This window comes from Polyodon spathula, chromosome 14, assembly GCF_017654505.1.
Source record: "Polyodon spathula isolate WHYD16114869_AA chromosome 14, ASM1765450v1, whole genome shotgun sequence".
NCBI classification, from domain to species: Eukaryota; Metazoa; Chordata; class Actinopteri; order Acipenseriformes; family Polyodontidae; genus Polyodon; species Polyodon spathula.
In genome coordinates, this window is record NC_054547.1 from 38,080,465 (window position 1) to 38,104,821 (window position 24,357).

A 24,357-nucleotide genomic window follows, 5' to 3' on the forward strand; every position below is an offset into this window, starting at 1 on the left:
AACTGTAACCCTAAATTCAGGAGTTTCATTTTCACAGATTTTTCAGGTAGAAAATATGGATCATACCCAGCATTTTGGCAACCACATCAAATAACAATTAGTCAGACATCACTGTACAACCACTGAAGCAGTCAGGACAGGCAGGCGAGGCTGCAAAGCACCCCTCCACCTAATCCCTATTGGATTGACTGGAAATCCAAGCAGCTAGATTATGCATTTAGACAACAAAAGGGACACAGGTTAGTAACAGCAATTATCTTTTGGGAAGTTTTGCTTCTGTTTTGCCCCTATACTGTATAGTGTCTCCCAGATGAGGCTTGATATTCAGGTAGGCTGGTTATTGCTAGATCTATGAGCATAGTCGTTTGCGAGCACACCTTTGTGTGATTTGCTGTATCCTCAATACAGACAGAAAGACTGAGCTTATCTGCACTTTCACTATTTAAACAGTACAGTGCAAGTAAGTGCTTGCAGGTATTCGGCTCACAACAATGTTAAAACAGAACAATAAAGTCCTGATTCTCAATTCAATTCCTTTCTTTAGAAAACACTGAAGGGGTGTTAACACCTGTCTGCTGCTTAAATGACTTGGCAATGCCCCTTTCTTTACCTCAACTCAAGAATCTGGAGTGCTGGTTTAACCAGATACCTTGAATTCCCTTCACCTGTGGATGTCTTTTATACTTCCACGTGGAAATCATTTTTTAATAATACCTGGAACACATGTCTTGCAGGGGGGGCAGGTTATTGGTTACATACTGGTGTATCAGCTATAGAGGACACAGGGGTGATTCAAGTGAACAGGGTTAACAGTATACACTGTATTAATGTCAGCACAAACAGGAAACAGATATTTATTATTATTATTATTATTATTATTATTATTAAATAAACAAGCCCAAATATAGACGATTTGTACTTTTTTTGGCACATTATTTAGATGTAAAAGCTACTTCAAACAATGTACAAAGTGTCCCTTTTTTCGAGATTACTGTGTTTTGATGCAGCACTGTTTGTTTTCCAGTAAAGGGGCAATGAAAGGTTGCTGGGAATTTCCCACATTGCAGATCACTGCCAAACCATCATCATGACATGGTCTTAAACTGAAGAATGAATAGACATTATGCTTCAAGATGCCTTTTACGGTAGATAGGCAAATATATAAAACATTACGCTATTGTAAAGGTCTGATAGAAACTGGTTAGGACATGTGATGTAAAAAAAAAAAACAAACAACACTTAATCAGAAACTGTAACAAAAGCATGTTTCCTTTGTAGTTTTACCCCTGATCTCAAGAAAGATCTTTTCTTAAGTTTTTATTTTAATGAAATGGACTGGATTGGGTGGGACCCAAATTCGGTACCGTATATACAGTAACTCTTGCAGTAGCATTCATTGTAAACAGATACACGTTAGACACCTGCTTTCTGCAAAGGCTGGTAACAGTTCATGAGTGCTGGTCAAAAGCACTGATCCAATGTTTCCCCATCACCTTATAACAATCCAAAGAAAGAAAACATGAAAACCCAACAGCATTTATAGCAACACACATAAACTGAATGAGTGGACAGCGTTAACAGAAACACATCAGTTGATCTAAATTGGAACTGGGACTAATAAAGTATACCGTAATCTTCACATTATAACCTGCACCAGTTTACACATTTATACCATAATCTTTACATTATAACCTGCACCAGTTTACAGATTTAATTAAAATGTGTGTGTCATGTACAGGTAAGTTGTACACTAGGTGTTCAGTATACCTGTCTAGTATTCTACAGTATACTGTGCTTTTATTTTTAGGTTAGCATGCAAGTGGTGTTCAAGGAATGCAACTGCTCAGTCATGCCCACTGCACAGTACACAAAGCAAACTTTATATGCTGAAAAATTACGGTAATCGGTTTTCAAAGTGAATAAGATGCTCCTTCTTAATGAGGTTGTGCTTTCTTTGTCATTTAATGCATCCCTAATCAGTCAACTTAGTTAAATAAGCATCTTTTTTGTAAAGTAGCCTTTGGATACAAAGGCTAAAAGCAAGGTAATAAAAAAATACCAAACTGCAGATAAATAATTTGGCGTTAACGGCATCTACTCCTGCCCACTTAAAAAAAGTTATATTTACTAAAAATTAAATACAAAAAAATATTGTATAATAGAAATGAGATATATAAAAATTACATATTATGGGTTTGAGAGGTATAACTGCAGTGCACGAAAATTAAAAAAAAAATGTAAAAATGCAAGAAAATGTTTTCCAAAGGTTTATTAATATGTTATTAATTTATATATATATATATATATATATATATATATATATATATATATATATATATATATATATATATATATATATATATAGAAGTTGCCAAGGCATGGTGGCACTGCATTTAGAATCCCATGTTCCCTCGTGCCATGCAGTACCCCAGCTTGTTCTGGTTTCCAATGAAGGACATGAGCCCCACATAGGTCTCTATGAGGATAGGTTGCTTCAGCACCAGGACTCCATTGGCTTTGCCAGGGATCGGCTTCTTCTCATGAGCTCTCTGAACTGCCTGTGTCAGCTGATCCCTGAACTGGTCCAGCTAGAGGGGAGGGGAGGACAACAATAACTCAGCAAATATGAAGTCTGGATCTGAAATATTAGGTGTGGAAAGTGGCCATACTTCAATACAAAAAAAATAGAAAGTCTTACAAATCGTTCAATGGAATTGCAGTGAAACCTTGCAAATTCGCTGAAGGTTAGCAGGGAACAGGAAAGTGGGCAGAGTGCTTCTTCAGTCCATTGTCCTTTTTGTTTCAGTTCTGAGGTGTGGCTCTATAAGTCACTTCCTGTTACACAGCATGTTCCTTCATGGGCGTATTTCGGCCCACAGTTACAATTCCTATGAATATCGGTCATAATGCCCCGAGACTACCTGTCTGACTAAGCAGACATTTCATCACTGTTGCACATTTGTCAGATATTAACCCACAAACCGCTGCAAACTTGTGATCTGAAAACAATTATTCTAGTTTGTAAGCCTTCCGCTAACACAAAAGCATATTTTTTCCCTTTACTGTATGTAAAATGTAGGCAGAGAAAGCAGGCAATCATAAAAAGTGACGGCACAAAGGTGACTGCTCTAAAACCCCTACAAAAGTGAACACTGGTCTGGTCCAACGTGCACACTTACTGTACCCAAATCTGTTAAAATCTTTGATCAAGCCACGTGAAATTGCTTCAGGTGGATCATATTGTAGCCTGTCAGATGCACTGGGGATGGAAATAAGACTCCTACTGCACATCATTCCAAATTTTACTATAACCTTGATTAGCCACAGTGTGTATAGGTAACAAGCTGAGGTGTGTTTTATTTAACTAGTCGTAAAACCAGAAATGAATCAAACAGCTATGCAATGGGAGTCTTATTTCCAGCCCTGTGTACTGTAATGAAATGAAATGGCTGAGCTCTGCTACCTCTTTGTGATCTCCACTCCTTGTTAACGAGATGATCCGTCTCCATGGCTTTTCACAAGGTTAAATATTTTAAACCCATGAATAACTAAAACAACTAACTAAATAATAAATACATACTTCAGGACAGTTGAATAAAGTACCTACCGCACACATCTTTGTGAACTTGTCGCTGGCCCCCAGCACTGGGTGCTCGGTGAAGGTGCAGAATGGAAAGTCCCCCGAGAAAGGGTTCCAGCGAGACACGAAGGTCGGCTCCCGCAGTCTGTCCCAGAGAATGCGTAGTCCTTCCCCTTCTCGCCTTTACCAGGCAGCAAAACAAACATGTATAGGATTAAGGGGGGGAGCGATGGGGTAGATTGGACTTGGCTTTTAAGACCCCTCCTGCAATTGCAACATTTTTCCACCTGGTGGCAGCAAGTGCAATGTTACAGTGCACATTACAATGCACTAGTGGCACTCTATGCTATGCAAAAATATTTGAGAATGGAAAATAAATGTTAAAGGTAAATAAAAACTAGAGAACTAGCACGATATAGCTCAGAACTTCAGAGATCTTGCAATTGATTTCCACTAATATGAGATCTATTTTTCACACTATGGTTGTGTTCAAACATTGGTCCTCCAGCACCAGCACAGCGACATGTAGCAATGACTAAGAGCACACATACTGTTCTTGGTTCTTCTGAATATCGAACATAAAACCCTTCAGTGCACCATCCATTTATATAAGGAGCATGGCTTCTAATGCCTTAAAATCTAGTATGCTACTACCCTTATGAAAGTTTACCACTGGAAATCTGCACTGCAATTTTGCAGTTTCCCCATGTCTTTTCCGTGGTTATACTATGCATTTACCAACAGTTCACCATGCTTTACTATATCTATCTTGGCATTACCATGCTACCACTGCACTCGGCTATGCTTTACCATGGTAAACTTGTATAGGGGTAGATAAGCCAAATGTGCAGCTCTTTTGGCTAGGCTGGTAATAATTCCATATTACCAGTCGAGTTGTCCCTCCTCCTACTACAGCAACCCATCACAGATAGTAGGTTGCTAATGATTTTATAGGATAAACCATTCCAAAATAAGTTCAATACAGTGTGTTTTTAAGCCTGTTTTAAAAACGCCCTCAACATGGCTTACTGGAAACACTCAGGAATAAGTTCAGAGGAACCCAGTGAAACACAACAAAGTATCAAGTGCCGATCAACAACTCGACAGACTGGCAGGACAAACTGCTTCCAAAATAAACTTGCAGCTTACAGGTGAAATGTGGTTTTGATTTTAGCCGCTGGGTGAAAGTTACCTAATCACTCAGTTCTAATAAGCCTACTGCAGAGTAGCAGTTAAGATGGCAAGGCTACGGAAGACATGAGAGAAGACAAGACAGCTGATCAGAAGAAGGTACTGTGTAGACTGGGAGTCCAGTCTTACCAGTAGGCTTACAAGGGGAGAAGTTACAAACTGCACTGCAGCCCCATCACAATACACACTGTCTAACATGACGCTTCCGGTCCCCTGGCACGCTGTAGGGGCATCTTTATAATACACAACTGTGTAAGAAAAACACAATTCAAATCTAACATGAACACAATTTACAGAAGGGAAGAAGTGTTTAGCGATGGTATTGGGTGCCACATCTGAATGAAGACACAGACAGAAGGAGCGGATTAAAAGTTATACCATGTACTGTATGCTTGTAGTCCTGGAAGGTCATTTTGTGTTTTTTCATCATAAAGACACTTAAAACTTTTTTTTTAATAAGGCTAATAAAAATTAAAAAAAAAAAAACCTGGAGGCGCATTTTAAAATGTAATTAAACCTCCTAAGAGCTCTGTGAAAAACTGAGATTAAGATTACCTTGGCAGCCCTCCAGCATGTACTGCTCTTGCACAATGAAATATTTTGTGCTTTGTGTATCAGTCAGTGCTCACTGTGCAAATCTGTTTATATCCAGAAGGCATGAATATCTGCCAGTCTTATATTTAATACATTTTTTTTTAAAAAATCCATTACCTGCCAGTTTTCCCCAGAATACCAAGCTGGAGTCAGGGTTTTCCAACCCCCACAACAAAAGAGAAACATTCTTTTGAGGGGTAGCACCAGAATACTCTGGGTACCTTTTCTTATTACTTACTCAGTTACTCAATTATTAGCTAAATTATGACCGAGGATAAAATGGACAGGTAAATAAAACTGGTCTGCTTATTGCTTCTTGTTAGCGTTAGCTGCTCAACTTGACAAAGACCAGCGAATGAAAAATTGCAGGGCGATTAATCAGCACAAGTAAACTGCATCTGATTTCACGTAGGTTGTAAACTTGTGACGCTGACAATTACTAAAAAAGTATTAGTGATAAGTGAAATAGCCCGTCCCCCAGATGAAAAAGTCAAACTCTGTTTATGGTCTAAACCTCTTCAATAGGCATAAAGTCAGTATTTCATTAAAAATGCTTTTTTTTTTTGTACAATAGCTTTCTGGTTGTCTTCTCTCCCAGAGTGTGGATTAGAATTCAAAAGATATTAGTCTTTGGAGGTTTCTTGTCGGCTATAAGTATAAATGGGACAAAAACAAAAAAAAGTCTTGGAGCCTTCAAACAACTTGCATCTCAATACCTTGGTGTTGGACAAAATCCCCACACCTGTGTTAGTCTTTGCCACCTACTGTGCAATAAACATCACTTTTATTTTTTTTAGATAGTACTGTGCAGGTAAATCTGTAGCTGTAAAAACACACAAACATGGTCATTATACTAAAAGACCCTTATACAATTCTATTATACAAAAAGACCCTTATAAAATTATATGACAAACATTTTGACTAGCGGTCTTCAATGTCGTCGTAGTTTCTTTTACATTACAACTGTGGAGACGAGACTTCTCATTAACAAACTCATTCTGGGCCTTCGAACCCCATAAACCCTCTATTGGAAAAACCCTGATTTAAAGATGTTGAAATTAGGAATAATTTTACAAGCATGACTAGAAAAAAAAACAACAGGACATAAGGCAGTAGAGTCAGGAGATCGCTTGCAGCTGAGTACCACAGATCACACGTGCCCTTGCAAACTTCACCACCACAAACTCCAACTCAGGTCAGCCTTTATAAACTGTTTTCTGTGTTTAATCACCTGTATATGAAGCACACAGTGCTTTTAAAGAGCTTGCAGTAGTCATTAGAAGCAGTTTTGGCAGTACTTTTATCTTTTGTTCTGCTGTTTTAGGAAACATATCCCTTCCATACCCCCAATAATAACAGCCCTCAAACTCAAAGCTCCGTCTGTTTCTTAGCCCTGCAGTCAGTCACCACCCGGACTTTGTTTGCTGATATTAAGGAAAGTAAATTTGCATTGGAGAGCGCTCGAGGAAATAAAAGAGAAAGGGAGAAAATGCTGTTGCTTTGCTGACTGAGTGACCTCAAGCGAGTTGGGTTTTTTTTTGGCGATGCTGGCAGTGTCAGTGGCTCACACAGGTTTTTTAGTCTACCATCCTGTCATGCCCTCAGGACATGGGTAGGTGTTGCTTTACCTGCAAATCCACTCAGAGTGGTGTCATTTGGCCCAGCTTCTAATGTGGTTTAACCCTTGCAGTGCACCAGCTAGCCAACAAAAAAACACCACTGGCTGCTCTATCAATCGTTTAACACTGCAACTAGAACCTTGACTGGCACTATACGAACTGAACACACTCCTGTTCTTGCACGCTTGCATGGACTACCTGTCTGTTCCTGTGTCACTTTCAAGACGCTGCTGGTGACAAACAAGGCCTTCTTGCATCATGGACCTTCTTAGTCCACACATCCCTGGGAGACAGCTTAGGTCTTCCAATTCAGGACTTCTTCAATGCATTTCATCTACGCATATTCCTCTTGGTGGGCGCAGCTTTAGTTGCATTGCCCCTTCCTTTTGGAACTCTCTGCCCAGCAGCATTCCAAATTCTACTTCCATTTCTCAGTTTAAAACTTTTCTCGAAATGCACCTCTTTTCAGCGTTGTCTCTTGTTAGGCTTCCTAGGTTTTGAAATATGAACTGAAATCTGATACAACAAAATATCATACCATGGTTTTTACATCCTGTCCAAGAGCTTTTTGTTGTACCCCATATTGTGTTCCAACGAGGTGCAATTAACATGAATAGGGGTCCAAATCCTTTCCTACACCAAAACACAAAGTCCTGATAAAGGTTTACCACAGTAAAAGCATAGCAAGTGCAATAAAGCATAGGCAAGCAATGTAAAGAATAGGGAGGTATGGCAAACTATGGTAAATGCATTAGTATAGCCATGGGAAAAGAATGGGAAAAAAGTGCCAAAATAACATACAAAAATACAGTGGTAAACTTTTATAAGGGTGATGTCGGAGAATCTAGCGCATTCGGTCACTAGCGTCCCTCTTTGCTGCAACCTGTGAATAGTGTAATTCTTTTTGCAACTTTAAACAGCTGTGGTTAGTATCTAAGATATCACAGCAAAATGTTTTTGCTGCATGCAGCTGATCTTTAAAAGCTAAATACCTCTTAAGATGTTTTGTTTTTCCCAAACACAAACGCTCCTAACACAAACGCTTTCTCAATTAAAGCATGCTTGTTCGCCATTTAAGCATGAAAGGGCACAAGGAAGCAACATAACGAGACACGGTTTGATAGCATAAAGGGTGCAGGATTTACTCACAGTCTACAAAAAAGCCAAAGATCTCAAATGAGAGAAGTCTGTGCAATTATTTATTTATGTTCCAATAAATGCAAGTTCCGATCTCCAGGTTGCTGTTTGGGTTTTGTTTTTCAGGACAAGAATTACCTATCTTGTTGACAATTTGCATAGATCACTTTCAAGCTGGGGCTTGATTTCAAAGTGCTAGTTTTATCTTAAAAAATAACAAAAAAAAAAAAAAACTGAATACAAATTATAAATCACACTGTGCTAAATAATAACAAACATACCAAGCAATGAATGAAGATCCAGAAATACATTCTGGACCGGGGGGGGGGGACTAGCAGGGGACAAAGAATTAGAACCCGATGCAAGCGCGTTTCAGTCCCCTTGGGCACCACAGCAGACCAGACAGGCCTGTAATTGAGGGATGCCAGCATCCGCTCGGTTGGTAGGTGCTTCAGTATCAAAACCAGTACATATTACTAATCTTTTAAGAGGAGAAGCCCAGAAAGTCTCCTCGGGCTTAAACCCCTAGAATTTCTACACTTGTGAGATCCACTTTTTTAAAATATTTTAGCGCCCCCAATTATGTTACCCCCGACTGTCTCCTTAATTTTGAATGTCCAGTTATTTTTTCCCTCTGCGGTAATGACACGCCTTACACTTGAAAACTGAAAAGTGCTAATTAAAAAATAAAAGTATTCAAAACGTCAGCTGAGTTTGAGTGGTGAGGTCATTCCTGATGAAGGATGAGAAGAATGTTAAATGATATGTATTTTTGGTTTTTAAAATTAGTGACAAAATATAACTTTCATTCGGGTTTAATTTAACTTGGAATTAAATTGCTTCGGGCTTGTCTATTTCCGGTTGGTAGGTGCTTCAGTATCAAAACCAGTACATATTACTAATCTTTTAAGAGGAGAAGCCCAGAAAGTCTCCACATTTGAAAACTTGAAATTCAGCAATTTGTTAAATAAACATTAGGGCAAACAATGGTCTACCGCTGCAGGCAAAATTCAATGAAGTAATTTAGGGTATGGTACAAAGACAGGAAGGCTGTGGAGGAAAAGTGCACCCCTGGACGGGAGTGCTTCCAGTCCCAGCTCAGCCCCAGCCTCGCAGTGTGAGCCCTGGACGGGGTGCTTCCAGCCCCAGCCTCGCAGTGTGACCCCTGGACAGGGTGCTTCCAGTCCCTGCTCAGCCCCAGCCTCGCAGTGTGAGCCCTGGACGGGGTGCTTCCAGCCCCAGCCTCGCAGTGTGACCCCTGGACAGGGGTGCTTCCAGCCCCAGCCTCGCAGTGTGAGCCCTGGACAGGGTGCTTCCAGTCCCAGCTCAGCCCCAGCCTCGCAGTGTGACCCCTGGACAGGGGTGCTTCCAGCCCCAGCCTCACAGTGTGACCCCTGGACAGGGGTGCTTCCAGTCCCAGCCTCGCAGTGTGAGCCCTGGACAGGGGTGCTTCCAGTCCCAGCCTCGCAGTGTGAGCCCTGGACGGGGTGCTTCCAGTCCCAGCTCAGCCCCAGCCTCGCAGTGTGACCCCTGGACAGGGGTGCTTCCAGCCCCAGCCTCGCAGTGTGAGCCCTGGACGGGGTGCTTCCAGCCCCAGCCTCGCAGTGTGAGCCCTGGACAGGGGTGCTTCCAGTCCCAGCCTCGCAGTGTGAGCCCTGGACGGGGTGCTTCCAGTCCCAGCTCAGCCCCAGCCTCACAGTGTGACCCCTGGACAGGGGTGCTTCCAGCCCCAGCCTCGCAGTGTGAGCCCTGGACGGGGTGCTTCCAGCCCCAGCCTCGCAGTGTGACCCCTGGACAGGGGTGCTCCAGTCCCAGCCAGCCCCAGCCTCGCAGTGTGACCCCTGGACAGGGGTGCTTCCAGCCCCAGCCTCACAGTGTGACCCCTGGACAGGGGTGCTTCCAGTCCCTGCTTAGCCCCAGCCTCGCAGTGTGAGCCCTGGACGGGGTGCTTCCAGCCCCAGCCTCGCAGTGTGACCCCTGGACAGGGTGCTTCCAGTCCCAGCTCAGCCCCAGCCTCGCAGTGTGACCCCTGGACAGGGGTGCTTCCAGCCCCAGCCTCACAGTGTGACCCCTGGACAGGGGTGCTTCCAGTCCCAGCCTCGCAGTGTGAGCCCTGGACAGGGGTGCTTCCAGCCCCAGCCTCGCAGTGTGAGCCCTGGACAGGGTGCTTCCAGTCCCAGCTCAGCCCCAGCCTCGCAGTGTGACCCCTGGACAGGGGTGCTTCCAGCCCCAGCCTCGCAGTGTGAGCCCTGGACGGGGTGCTTCCAGCCCCAGCCTCGCAGTGTGAGCCCTGGACAGGGGTGCTTCCAGTCCCAGCCTCGCAGTGTGACCCCTGGACAGGGGTGCTTCCAGCCCCAGCCTCGCAGTGTGACCCCTGGACAGGGGTGCTTCCAGTCCCAGCCTCGCAGTGTGAGCCCTGGACGGGGTGCTTCCAGTCCCAGCTCAGCCCCAGCCTTGCAGTGTGAGCCCTGGCTTGGGTTAACAAAGCTCTTCAGGGCTGTCCCAGCAGCTATGAAACAAGGCACAAGCAAGACAGACAACCACCTGGCAAACAAAACACAGAGCCTTGGGATAGAAAACAGTTTCTAGTAATCTATCCTTTACCAGGGAATGGTGGAGGTTAGCATACAAGTCATTTACAAAGTAGTTTGTTCAACCTTTTTAAAATCCACAAATGGTAACCCCCCAGCCTTTTATTCCAAGAAAAGCAAAACAGGGACCTTGTTGAGAGACAAGAGAGGCTTAAACCAGCAGAGTGTTTGAATATATTCCACTTCTTCTGGGACGGGGGTGGGGGGGGAGTGTTGCATATACTTCCTTGTTTAAACACTCAGCGGTTTTTATTGTATCGAAAATCACAGAATTCTGAAAGTAAGCTATCACTGTGCGTGGACCAGCCCGGACAGGCTGGCTTCATTACCAAACCACCTCATTAGAAGTTCATGCTTAATCCTACTATTCACACAGGGAGACGGAAAGGGGGGGGGGGAAGAGAGAGAGAGCAAGCAAAAAGTTAAATATCAATTATTCACAGTACTTAAAGAAAAGAAGCACTTGCACACACACACACACACACACTCTCTCTCTCTCTCACACACACACACACACGTTTCTTTTGGTTAAGCCTCTAGGGCATGAATAGAAATTCCAATACCTTCTCTTGCAACAAGGCTGTGTTCTGGGTAAGTCAACGCTGTGGATAAATGCCAGGCTTAGCCTCAGCTGTCGTGGACTCTGGCTTACGGCCCGCATTGTCTGCAAGCCAATAAACAAATCTCCTGATTGCTCAATACTATTCTATAACACCCCCTCCCTGCTCTACCCAACATGTTCCCCTGGAGGTAATGACCTTACAGGCTATGGAGTAATAATCTCCATTAAAAAAACAGACAGCTGTCCAACATTTGTTCTTATCTTAACACCAGCTCCCACACCTCGGGGCATGAATGATCCTTTATTATAACTGCTAAATTAAAAAACAAAACCACATTATTGTTTTTCTGATGCATGTCAAGATTGTTTGGGGCGGTAGCAGCAGCTAAGTTCACTCACGGTTTTCTTTGTGCAAGAAAAAACACAACATTAATGTGGGTTTTTTTGGTTTTGTATTATGTTAATTTAGGTGGTCCAGCCTCATTTCCCCTGCCTGAAAATTCTCTTCTCTAAATTGTCATTGGTGTGATTTTTTGATAAAAGAAAAATACACCCAGGAAAGGAAAGTTACCAAACCAGAAATATACAACTCTGACATCTCACTGAGGGGATTTCAGGGTTTTTTCTTTCTTGTTATAAGACAGCCTTTGATTGCTCTACCCTTCCAGAAGTGTGGTATACCACGGTAAAAGCAGAGCAAAGTGCTGTAAAACTAAGTACATTTTACTTGTGGTAACATGAACCGTTTACTGCTTGCATTACCTCTGTATATATTTACAAGTTAAATGTCAAGAATACACTTCAACAACATCTGTCAGATGGGGTTTCATTTAAATGGGACTATATAATACAGAGTATGGTACGGGACTATATAATACAGAGTATGGTATAGACTCAACATGTAGTAAGGTTTATGAGCAAAAAATAACTTTTCATCAAGATGGGCAGGACCATTAATTTATAGCTGAGCACTAGCACTGCCTGCTGTTCAACCTGTGTAATTGCTGCAAGTGTTAACACAGGCACAGGATTAGACATCTACTTGCATGCAAAGCATCTCTAGCAACACAACTTGATTCATGTGACTCGTACTTGAACGGCTGTCACCAATACACCTGTATGTGACAACGTGAAACGCTATTTACAACGGGGGTTAAAGCTGAAATCATTTCAAAGAAAAAACCCTCTCGGCTTGCAAATAACAGCAAGTTAAAAATCCTGAAAAGAAGAATGAGGAAAGACCAGGTTAGAAGCTCAGTACGGTGCTCGTCCCCACAGCTTTTCAAACTGCCCTTGGGCATGCCTGCTTTGCATCAGCAGGTAACCTGGTGTGGCAGACCTAGCAGTAATCAGAGTCGCTTGTTTTGTTGCAATGTAACAGACGACTGAGGATCCTTGAGGACGGCTCTTGAGTCTTACAGTATTTGGCTCTCACGGAGCTTCTACAACATGGCTGTTTTGATATAGGAGTGAAGTGTCCTATTCAAGGCTTTCAAAAGATTTGAAAGCCTTGAACAGGGTATTGCGAACTGAGCCCTACAGCTCTAGCCAAAGGCTTTGTATCACCTAGAATCGTAGGATGACACAATTTAAAACAAACAAAAAAAACCTGAAAATAATTTAGATATTTTATTTAACATCACGTAAATCAAAGAAACTACAAAATGATATGCAAAAATCTACCGGAAAACTAACTACAAAGTGGTGGTATGTAATTCAATAGAATAAAGTAACATTATTCAGCAGGTTTCACACTTTTGGCCAGAGTTGCATTACAAAAGGAGTTTGCTTTCAAACTCGGCCAGACTGCAGTAGCTAATTTTATATCTACAATAAATAAATAAATCTTTAATTGAACATGGGACAGGGCATCTACAGAGTTCTGTCTGTCCAAAATTAAACTATTCTGCAGACAGATAAAGAAGAACGATGTCTTCTAAGGGTCTAAGGGGAAATAACTGTGCTAGAATCACCTTTGGTTGAAACAGACATTTCAAATATTTTTCTAGGCAGTGCAAAGTAATTACATTGTCTAGACAAAAAAAAAGCTTTCAGAATGTTTCTCTCCCTTCTACCATGCTGTTTTGCTATACCTCACCGACAGACTTGAGCCAAGAGAAATGCAGAGAGATTACTAAAGGCTTATGAATTTAAAAAAGTTAACAAGGATGCCAATGCATTTCATGCTATTAAATTATCAACAAAAAAGTAAAAAAAAAAACAAACACACACACAAAAGTCTATAAAAAAGGGATCGAAAAAAAGACTCTTCTAGCAGTCTGATCCACTACTGGTTTTACTACAAATGAAATGACACAGCTGAGCTTCATATCTATAATCAAGCTCACAGTAAAATCTGGAATGGGTGAAACTGCTATGTAAGGAGAGTCTTATTTCCCTCCCTATTGTATAGATTTTTGCTTTCAAGAAATCCATTGAGATGATTCAAGAACTACTGAAAACCTGAGAGGGTGTGGGAGTTGTGCGTGTCTATCTGTATTGTGAACCACAGTGTACTGTGTTTATTTGCCCATTCAATGGTGAGGACACAACATGACATGGAAATATTAGATATCTTGTGGGATAAATATAATCATACATCGAGCAAAGCTTGCTGTATACACATCTGTACATGTACATTTGAAAAGTTAATATATTTAAAGGCAATCCAAGTGTTAAGCCTATTTTGCAGCTTGTGTGAGCAGTGATCTGTCACTTGGTAGGGAGTGAAGTGTGAACCAGTCTACGTGACAGATCATTAGATATTAGTGACAGAGTGTTATGGCTGGGAAGCCCTCTAAACCCAACAGTGAGACAATCACATGAGGAATGCAGGGCGGGGCAGCAGGGTGGAGCTGCAGATTAATGTGAGAAATCTTTTCACCTGGGAAACCTGAGGTACAACTCAGCCCTGCCAAGGACTGAGTCAAAACAGTTGTCAGCAACCACACCAACGAACTAAAGCACGGACTCACAAAAAAGAAAAACCTGCTTTGTAAAGTGACCAGGCATGCTCCCTTACTAATCTAACTAGGGTAGCTTAATACCTTCCTTTACTCAAACATCTGATCATTGTGGGGCTGGGCCTACCATTTCATATAAACTCAACTCTCTACTGTCATACCAAAGAACCAATTAACTTCAGCTGACATGCACATGAAGCCATAGTGACACCTGGTGGACATACTTTGTCATTGCACTTTTTGGCTTGAATTCAATGACAGTGCCAGTTACAAACCCTTTAAAATAATGTCAATGTTTCAGATGAAAACAAATCCACAGTAAAACCTGAAGAACTTCCTTTGACCTTGTTCCTATTTGCAAGTCAGATACACTAAGTGACATATTATTTATAATTGAATGCAATTTGGGGTAGCCAAGAACTGCAGCAAGGTCTCAGTACCATGCATACGTTATCCTGGAACTTTATGACACATTACCACAGCCTCATCATCCCACCAAAGACAGAGGAATGCTGGATTATTACACACATTAAAAAAGAAATGCAAGTAGGATCACTTGTGTACCTCTACTCCAGTATCTGCTGTACTGGTGTTATTTTCTGATATTGCTGTGCACTGCCACTCTGATGCATTCCATGCACCCTTCCTCATCACCCTCACAAATATGTGAATGGGTGTGGGTTACACTTTGAAAACTACGGTACAGTTCCTACAGTACGACAGGTCCTTCACTAGTACAGGTATTACTTGGGTGGTAATTATAATAACCCTAGGTCTCCTGCTGTTTTTATTGTGTGAAGCTCACTCCTTCTCAGCAGTGCATTGTTAAATTGCTCTCAAGTCCTTTGAAGTCAAGCAGGGCCCTTGTTATTATAATTGAGGAGACTGCTGCATGCAGAGAGATGACAGCCCACGCGCCCCTGCTCATTTCCATGTGTTTATTACCTCTCTGTACACCCAGTGTCTGTGCAAAAAGCATGTAGGGTCTTGTTGGGGCTTTTATTTCCTGTACACTTCCTGCAGTGGTAGTGACCTCCCAGTCCCAATGTCTGAACAGGAGGTTAAAACCAAATACTGATGTGCAAACAAATACCAAAATTCTAAAAATTAAACTGGCATTGTTATCAAAGTTGTTGCAATGTGAATTTTATCTTAGACAGGTTGTGCATAAAACTGGTTCATAATAAAAAACAGTTCTTTGCACGAATCTGTTTAATTACAAATCCTTTAGCTTTTTCTCAAGTGTGGTTCTTTCGGACAGGCACACTGGATACTAACACTGTATTCAAGGGGAGACTTAGCTCTTCTTTATCAAGGGGTACTCACTTGTCGAGAGACTTTTGTGGGAAGGTGAACTCCCCGTGACAGATGCGGTCGATGCAGTTCAGTGGGATTCTCTGAATGTGCTGACAGCTGAGCATGATGAAGTCATACTTGCAGATCAGGAGGGAGTTCTCTGCAAGCAGCACAATGCGCTCCTTCTCATTGTTCCAGTGATCCACCCTGCACAAGAAACAAACAACAAGGATTCTTTTTATTAGCAATACAATGCAATAAAAACTGATTTGTATAAAAGCACCCTTCACGACTGGCATCCCAGAGCGCTGTACAGAGTTCAAAACAAAACAAGAGTACACTCCAGCTGCAGCCAACTATATAAAAGCACGATCAAACAAAGTATCTTTTCAATTTAGACTTAAAAGAATTTCACGTTTCAGTCCGCCTAATGTCAACCGGAATAGAGTTCCATAAAAGAGGAACATGACAGCAAAAAGCTCAAAACAGATGATTTTTGCAACAAGTAAAAGTTCTTCACTTTGTGATGTCAAGGAAGGAGTAGGAATATACAGAGTTGGTGATATCAGTGTTGTGCTGCACACTGGACTGAAGCCTGTGTAACACTCATATCCTTCCCCACCTCCGTGATTGTGAGCTACCCACGTCTCGCCTTAGTAACACACAGAACATCTGATTCCTTTCTTACACAGCCAAGCAATGAAGGTTAGTGACGGTGGGGTTTGTATCCAGACCTGGAGGTATTTTAAATATAAAGTAGAAAGAAGGCTGCTGCTTATCTAGACAGGGGTGTGGTTATCCAATGGTGAGCGGCCAGCAGCTTCCTGCTAGAATGAATAGCACGATTGAATGATAAGTGTGTGAATGAGTCAATCCTATTCCGCAGTCAGTTCTTGTTATAATGATTGGTAAAATTCAGTTGATGACTATCTGTAGAGTTGAAGCAAGACACATTCGATAACAGGCATCATGGCTTAATTACTTTGACATTAAGCCAAGACCTTTATAGTTATGCACGTTTATAATTCTCAAACAGCTCCTTTAATTACTCGACTCCAGCACTGTTTAGAATGCATTAAGCCTAGCCTTTCCCAAAGAACCTTTCAAGTGACACTGGAAAAGCAAATGGTGCTAGCGAGTACCTTTTAAGAAGCTGTATTCTCATCAGAATGTCTGAAAGATTAATTGGACAAAGTTTATCTGGATTTGAAAGATAACCCTTTTAGGAATGGGTGGTATTTGGACTTGAAGAAAAGCTACTGCAAGTGCACCTTCATGGTACTGTATTAATGCAAAAGATATTATCAGTGCTGATCCACTAATGACACAGTTTGTTCAAGCAGCAATACACAGTGTGTACAGTCTACCTGCAGAAACTCAGCCATGTGGTAGCAAACCTTTGTGCAAGCACGGGGTGTTTTACCGATGCTAGAATTTTGTCTACAGTACTTCCTCCAAGTTGAATTTAGTTAATTTGATTTAGCAGGAGTCAGTTTAGTTTTTGACTGTATGTAGAAGACAACTCTATCTCTAACTCCTCTCTGCTACAACACCAAGCCTGTACAGCCTCAAGCTATTATCATCTTCACTAAAGAAATCAGGATTCACTGCAAACCCCGAAGGATTCAGTACATTCCAGTAAGGAATATACAAAACAATACCCATTAAAAGTACAGACTGCTACTAACAACAGAGGGATAACGTGTCAAATAGTATCGACTTGTTTCAATGGTCTTGCATTGAGTGCATATTTAAACACTGTTGTGCATGTCTTTCATTTATTATCTATGCTGCATTGTTATGATTATGAGGAGTATGATTATTATTAATACTGTATAGAACCTGTTACACTGTTGTCTTTTGTTACATCCATTATTACTCACTCAGCCAAAAGCCAGACACTTTGGACACTGCCATCTTCCTTTTCATCCATCACAGACCGTATGTCTTGAACTGCTTGTTCAATAGCGCCAGGCTGGGGAGAGACACCCAGGCAGGGGCAGTGGAGTTATACAGTGAAACAATAGCGACTGCATCTACTAAATACTAAATCACTGAATACCCTTCAATGAGGGACCCCCAAATATGTTCTTGCACTCGGTCGGAATACTGGATAGAACTTGCACAAGATGTAAATAGAGGTTAGCTGTAGAATAAACACAGTACTATATAAGGGTTCAAACCACTGTGGCAAAATAGGCCACCAGCATTTTTTAATTTAATTAAATTAAATTAATTAATTTATTTTTAAAGTGAATCAAACCTAAGAAATGTGTCACATTAAAGCTGTACAGTATAGTCTTCCCTGGATTCCTTAAAAGTCTAACTGGAACTCACAACAATCTGTTTATTAAGCAGTGCACTTAGAAAACTGTTTGATTTGATTCCATTTTTCCCTGCTGATCACACCTCATTACTCAGCCGAGAATCAAATCCTCACAAAGCCTTCTGTAAAACTATCAATCCGCCTGCAGTTTTCACTTCTAAAAAGGTCCTCTGAAGCAATCTACAGTCCAAAGCACTTGGCTGGCAGTGAATTGCAAAGACCTGCAACGCTACATTGACATTTCACTGCTGTCATCTGCAATTACTGAACTATTGTGCATTTTAAAGCAAGCATACAGCTTATACTGATATGCTTTATGCATTGAATTTGCACTGATGTATTTGCTATCCCGTCTTTGCTACCTGCTTAAAAAAAGACTGCTGAAAATGAGTTATTATTATTATTATTATTATTATTACTACATGTTATTATTACTCTCAGGACAAAGAATCTCTTGAGATTGTGCTTCTCATCAGGCTCTCTCTTGACGTGCACAGTGTCAGGGTTTGTAAGGGGGATCCTATTAGAGGGCTTCCCTGGCTGGGTGTCAGAACCCCTCTCTGCTGGCCCGGCTGGTTCTCCAGGTTTAGAGGGCTGCTGCTCCACGGCCTCCTCTCCCAGCTCTACACACTTGAAGTCACTCTGCTCCCTGGCAGACATCTTGATCCAAGCTTTAAAAAAAAAAAAAAAAAAAAAAAAAGGAAACTAAGTTCAAAAGAACACACAAATTGCACCTGCTTCCCATTTTGAGCGACATGCTTTCAGACTGCCAGTAGCGTGCTGTGACCCAGAAGACACCGGTGGGGTGAAATGACTAAAGTAAAGCAGGACTAGATGGCAAGGCAAGCCAGCTGAGCACCTCTAGTGTGAATGCGACACATGTGCTGCAACGCGTGTTTTAAAAAAGTGTGCATCTGAGACCTATGAAGGCAACGGAACCACAAAATGGGTAAGATTTATGGAAAACTTATTTTTTGCTACAATTACTTTAATAGCACGTATATCACATCAGTATTTGTCACTATATCGCACATAACCTGTTGCATGCTCATCCACAGTGGTTGTACCTTCACAGCATCTTTATTCTCCACAGCAGAACCAAGCCATCTGCACTACCTGACTGCATGAACTGTATACTGCAGGTAGAGAGACTTGGGGAAGCTAAAGACTAGTGATCAAGGGCAGGATCCTATGCGACGTTTCAGAAGTTCAATGGCGTGGGAGAAAATAAACATGTTCTGAAATTGCTGTGCCCTTCCTTGTTGCAAGAAAAAAAAAAAAAAAAATCACAGGGTACTAACATGAACTCATGTGCATGAAAGTATCAACGGCTGTCGGCTATATTATTAAGTGTAATGTTAACCTATTCGGGAATGGGTTAGAACCATTTAAAATATGCTAAAAATATATATTTTGGTAAGTGTGTCAAAGAGCATACTGTAGCGAGCTCGGTTAACGCGGGCAGGCGCACCACGCAGGGCGCGGCAATCCATTCAGCGTGACAGTTTGGGATAGTTCAGGTTTTTCAACTCACAACCAATGCATTCTGGTACGTTTTACCTGGCTCAGGTACCATTCTTACCTTTAGAGAAGCAGGACTACGCTTACTGTCCCTGCTGAACACGGAGCCATATAGTCACCTTTTTATTTACTGTTAGCGTGAAACTCTTATTTTGCCCATACTCTATATGCAATTAAAAAAAAAAAAAAATTAAATACAACAACGTAAAGTCGTTACTTTTTGAGATTTTGCAAAAAAACTAGTTTATGAAGGAGATTGCTCTAACGTATTTGCAATAATTATTATATATTTATATAATATATATAATATATATGCTATATAGATATAGATATATATATTATTATACAAAGCAAACGAGCTGCTTGCTTTGGCTTGCAAATACCACTATAATAAAGAAAAAAACTGAAATATATACTAGCTTTTAGGAAAATGGCTTAGTAGTATTGTATCATATCCAACATTATTATTATGAAATAGGAATACATTAATATGAACCAGGATGTGACTGTAGTGTGCAGCTGTAAAGAACTTAACATTTTTATTGAAACCAAATTTCTCACAAGCCACGTATCTGTATTACTGTACATTAAGAAATCACTAGATCAATTTACAAGTTCATTAAGAGACAGTAATGTAGGTAATAATAAATAATTACGTACCAGCTACTTTACAAAGTTGCAGATGCGGTCTCCGTCACGTGAGGGTACTTCCTGGCTTATCTGTTTTGGTGCTAAGAAACCGATTCTGATCGCACCCCTCACGTGATGCAAAACAAACGCAGTTAGGCTGTGCTGTAGTCCCCCCCCCGCCCTACCATGGTGTAGTACTCACCAGCTTCCACAAGATGGCAGCGTCAAGCATCATGACTCCATGAAAGCGAGTGCCTGTGTACATAATTTCAAACACTTGAATGCGTCAGACAGTTCAGATTTCTGGCACCTGACTGCTTATAGCGGAGCTGTTCTTTAAAAGGGCAGTGTGACTGATGGGAATGTAATGAGATCTGTCGATAGCTCAGCTTCAGACTGGAGCAATATTACACGGGACCTTTAGACACAGGTTGAAGTATATTTATAGTGCCATTGAGGGTTACAGGAGACTATTACAGTGCCAGTGAGAGTTACAGGAGACAGACTGCATACTGAAAGAGACCATGATGTCACTGAAGAAAAAAAAAAGCGTGTAAAATGTTTTTTTTTCTTGTGGACCGATACGTTGAAAATGTCTAAAGCTATTGATGAGGTGGAAGAGGAGATTGTGCTGTACCTGCAATACAGTATTTATTTGTCTCCTGGAAATTAGCAGTAGACATGCATGCACACGGTTACTGTAAGTAACACACTGCACTGTTTGCATCTTGCATAAGCTGTAATAGTTACGCTGGGACCCACTCCATGTCGTTTTAAAAAAGACTGCAACTGTAATAAGACAAGGTAGTGATGCATTCCTTTAAAAAACTCAAGCAACTTGACGACCTCTTAATTTCTAATCAAAACTGACACAATACGTCCCTCAATGTTTATAGTACTGGAGCATGGTCATGGTGTACTTCCTCAGAAGGCTAGATTGTCAAAGCTTTGCTCTGAATTGTCATCAGCAGGATTTCTTTTACCGGAAAGGAAAAACACACCCATAGACATTTAATGGTGGGGCTTTTAAGTGTTTTTGTTTTACAGGAAATACCTGCAGATTTGAACACTAACAGGGTGGTTTCAACACACTTTGCTCCAGAGCAAAATCTACCAAGAGACAACAAGGAAAAGAGAACTTCGTTTTGGAAAATTAGCTTGAGTGCATTCATAGTTACAAAAGGGGCAGCACATTTTGCACAAGCTTGGGAAGACGTCCCACAATTGTGTTGACGTTTTATGCAAGTGCAGTTATAACTCCATTCCCTAATATACAAACTGGTACCCTAGCCAAGATGCTATTACTTCAGCTCAGTGAAAACACAATTTTTCCAAAAAACAAAACAAAATGAGCAGATGTGGCCACCAGTGGGATGCCACAGAGAATACCACGGTTTGAAACCCAGCCAACAGCTCGTCATGATGGCGTAATCTCCTACTATACCACTTTACTGGAATCTATGTGACAAGGGCTCCTAAACAGTGACACACACTGGCAACACAATCCTGCTGCTGATAATGTGTCCATGAGGACTGTTTTTGGAAAGTTACAGGCACTCAGACTTCACATAGCCTCATAATAATACCTCCTAGCTAAACTTCATGCATGAATACACCAGCTGTACCTTGGTGCCCTCCTTCAACAGATCCCATTAAGATTCATCCTTATCCTGTATTTGAATCGGAAGCCCTAATGGAAGAATTGACTCTTGACGTACAGTGGCTTCAGAAAATTTAAACTCAAATCCAGTTAAACTCAAAATAACACATTGTACTTTGAAAGTTCACATGCTGTAGTTTTCCCAAAGCAAGGACAGCTACGTTCACCACAAACCAACCACATGCTAAAATTATAGAATTGTATTTAGGACTCATGAAAATCAGCTGGTCGGTTTGTGTAGAAGAAAAAAAGGATTTTAGTGTAAGAATAAAGTGCTCGACCCCACTGCATCGACTGGAGAGAGAACAGGTGCCATCAGAAAACCCCCATTGAGGCTAGGGATGCAAAAACCTGCTGAACCTCTTTGCCATTGAGCAATGTGGAAACAGTTCTGCAGTGGCATGATAACTGCGAAGGTTCCAGGGTAAACCACCAGATGGCACTATAGAGCCACGGTTGTTGCACCACGCTTGCTTTCGGCTTCTGAGAGAATCGTAGAGCAGAACCTCAGTTCCTCGTTGTAGAAAAGAAAAGGTGTTGTTTAGTAGGGCACTGAACGAACAGAGAGTAAAGTTCATTATAAAATGAGTGTAACTACGCTAATACGATCAAATAAACCTTGTACAATTTTGTGCAGTACAAACTAGTGAAAACAAAAGATTGCCCAAACCATGCTTAACTTTGGTACAGCAAAGCAAACTGCAAAATTACTGAGAACCTGAAAAAATCCAACAATGTTTTTTCCGCAGTCATTTTCTGTAGTCCTGGGGTAATGGTGCCACAGTCCGGGAAGCTGCTGCTCTTGGTGTAGTTAGCAACTGCGTTCACAGAGTCTCCTCCTGCTGGTACAAGGCTGTTACTGTTTTTATACTTTACAGTTTTTTAATTAAAAACCCTGACTTATTAGTCACAGGTTTCTGACAATTCCCAGTCAGGCTACAATTAGTTGATCCATTCTCTAGGTCCTGCATGCACTGTATTCCACCACTGGGACGCCAGGAACCGACAAAGTACAAGGAGATCTGAAATCATGCGCTAGCTGGGGAACATTGCAGTGAAGACCAAATGGATGCTGGACTAGCTTAAAATTGGTGGGTCAGACTTACCTTATCTACGTTCCTTCTCTCACCAGTCCATTTCCATTTCATTGACAGCGTTCTGTCATCAGATTTGTCCCTTGCCCACTGCTAAGACAGAATACGACAGTAACCTTTACAAAATGGCATTGGGTTGTAGTGAGTTGATCTAAATAATAAATTAGGACCAGACTTGTAATTGCACTAAAGCTTAACCTACTGTAAGAGACTCCCCTACACTGTTAAGAGGTGTTGGTAATGCAGTTGAGAAAGACACATTGAAGCTTACCTTGGGATGTACAGCACACCTTTTCAAACAGAACTTCCCTTGTTATACAGTAATACTGTATAACCCCAGTCTGCTCCACAGTGCAGCTAAGCTGTTACCGAAGAAAACGTCTTTGAAAAACAGGAGCAAATGTGCACACTAATATTTAGAACTGGCATGAAGACAGAGAGTCCCTTTTTCATGGCAGAACTAAGATAATAATTCAAGCGCAACCCCTAGCAATGGAACAAGAAGTAGGACACTTCAGGCTTTTCACCCCACACCCCAGTGCATTTTGGGAAGTGTAGTCCTGCTGGGAAAGGTACCTGAGACAGGTCAGACTTACCAGAGTGCATCGGGGTGTGTTGGAAAGCTTGAATGGTGTCAAGCGGTCATAGTGTACAGGAGGTCATAGGGTAACCCTGGTCAGAGATGCAAAACCAGGAAGAGATACAGCTTTTCATTCTCTCAGCTTCCTTATTTCATCCCCGAAGGGCAGTCTGAAAGTTAAAAAGCAAGTTCTGCAATGAATCGATTGTTTTTGTATTCCTCGTCTGCATCCTGAGTGCAGTGCAATATTCTTGCGGATTTGGCTGGTTGCCTGTGAAATTGGTGTGTGATGAGCTCTCAGAATATGAACTGTCACCAACTTTCTCACAGGGCTCTGAGGCACGCAGTTTAAAAATCATATTATCAAATAAGACCTTTAACTTATTTTTTTACTAGTTGAAAAATTAACTTGGCACACTCATATCTGTTTTATTTGTTTGGGATTGTGTTTTGCAATTGTGATAATAAAGTCTAAACAAGGACAACAAAACATGAAGTTCCAAACTGCTGTGCTTCGTGTAACAATCCAAATCATAATCCTGCATCTGCTGTCCCAGTGGATGAACAAAACCAACACAAGCTGTCAGAATGTTCTAGTTTGGATGATGAACTGACCTCTTTGATAGAAACAGGAGACATGTACCAGAATTCAGTACAATCTCTCATTGTATCTGAAATAAACATCTATGAAGAGTTTGCGTATGTATTAGATTGACGAAGAGAGTTCTGACAGATAGATAGATACAGATTTTTTTTGTTCAATTCAATTCCCATCAGTTGAAATTCACGTCAAAGTAATTCTCATTAAACCATAGCATAATCCAGCATTCTTATTATACCTTTTAAGGAATTCCAATTTATGTAAATGTATTACATTATATACCTCATGGATCAGCTTTCAATATTCCATACATACATGTCTTAGAATCGAGGACTGTGTAGATGAAAGGCTGCTCAGTCCTGTGTTTTATGCACAGACTGCATGTTACAACACTGCCCGTTACAGAAAGCTG

The 24,357-nt window shown here is 41.3% G+C and overlaps 1 protein-coding gene across 3 annotated transcripts; it reads right to left on the reverse strand.

Annotated features, from left to right (window-relative positions):
* Positions 1 to 2,315: 2,315 nt before the first annotated feature.
* Positions 2,316 to 23,523, reverse strand: tprg1 (tumor protein p63 regulated 1). 3 transcript variants are annotated; one of them, XM_041270553.1, is made up of 7 exons: positions 23,361 to 23,523; positions 22,777 to 22,857; positions 18,295 to 18,530; positions 17,417 to 17,508; positions 15,564 to 15,740; positions 3,608 to 3,761; positions 2,316 to 2,588 (listed from the first exon to the last, which is right to left on the reverse strand). In XM_041270553.1, exons 3-7 carry the CDS (start codon positions 18,517 to 18,519, stop codon positions 2,394 to 2,396), a joined length of 843 nt encoding a protein of 280 aa, XP_041126487.1. In that variant the 5' UTR covers positions 18,520 to 18,530; positions 22,777 to 22,857; positions 23,361 to 23,523; the 3' UTR covers positions 2,316 to 2,393. The 3 variants fall into 3 exon arrangements, with proteins under 3 accessions (XP_041126487.1, XP_041126486.1, XP_041126485.1); XM_041270552.1 differs by lacking the exons at positions 22,777 to 22,857; positions 23,361 to 23,523 and adding exons at positions 19,442 to 19,543; positions 20,041 to 20,864; XM_041270551.1 differs by lacking the exons at positions 22,777 to 22,857; positions 23,361 to 23,523 and adding an exon at positions 20,041 to 20,858 and having other exon boundaries at positions 2,317 to 2,588.
* Positions 23,524 to 24,357: the final 834 nt, after the last annotated feature.

Coding starts and splice junctions, on each gene's coding strand:
- tprg1 (XM_041270553.1), bottom strand. CDS start 18,519: ATGTCTGCCAGGGAGCAGAGTGACTTCAAGTGTGTAGAGCTGGGAGAG. Junction 15,741..17,416: donor AGTGTCTGGCTTTTGGCTGA/GTGAGTAATAAT, acceptor TTTCTTGTGCAG/GGTGGATCACTGGAACAATG. Junction 3,762..15,563: donor CCACAAAAGTCTCTCGACAA/GTGAGTACCCCT, acceptor TGCCTGGTAAAG/GCGAGAAGGGGAAGGACTAC.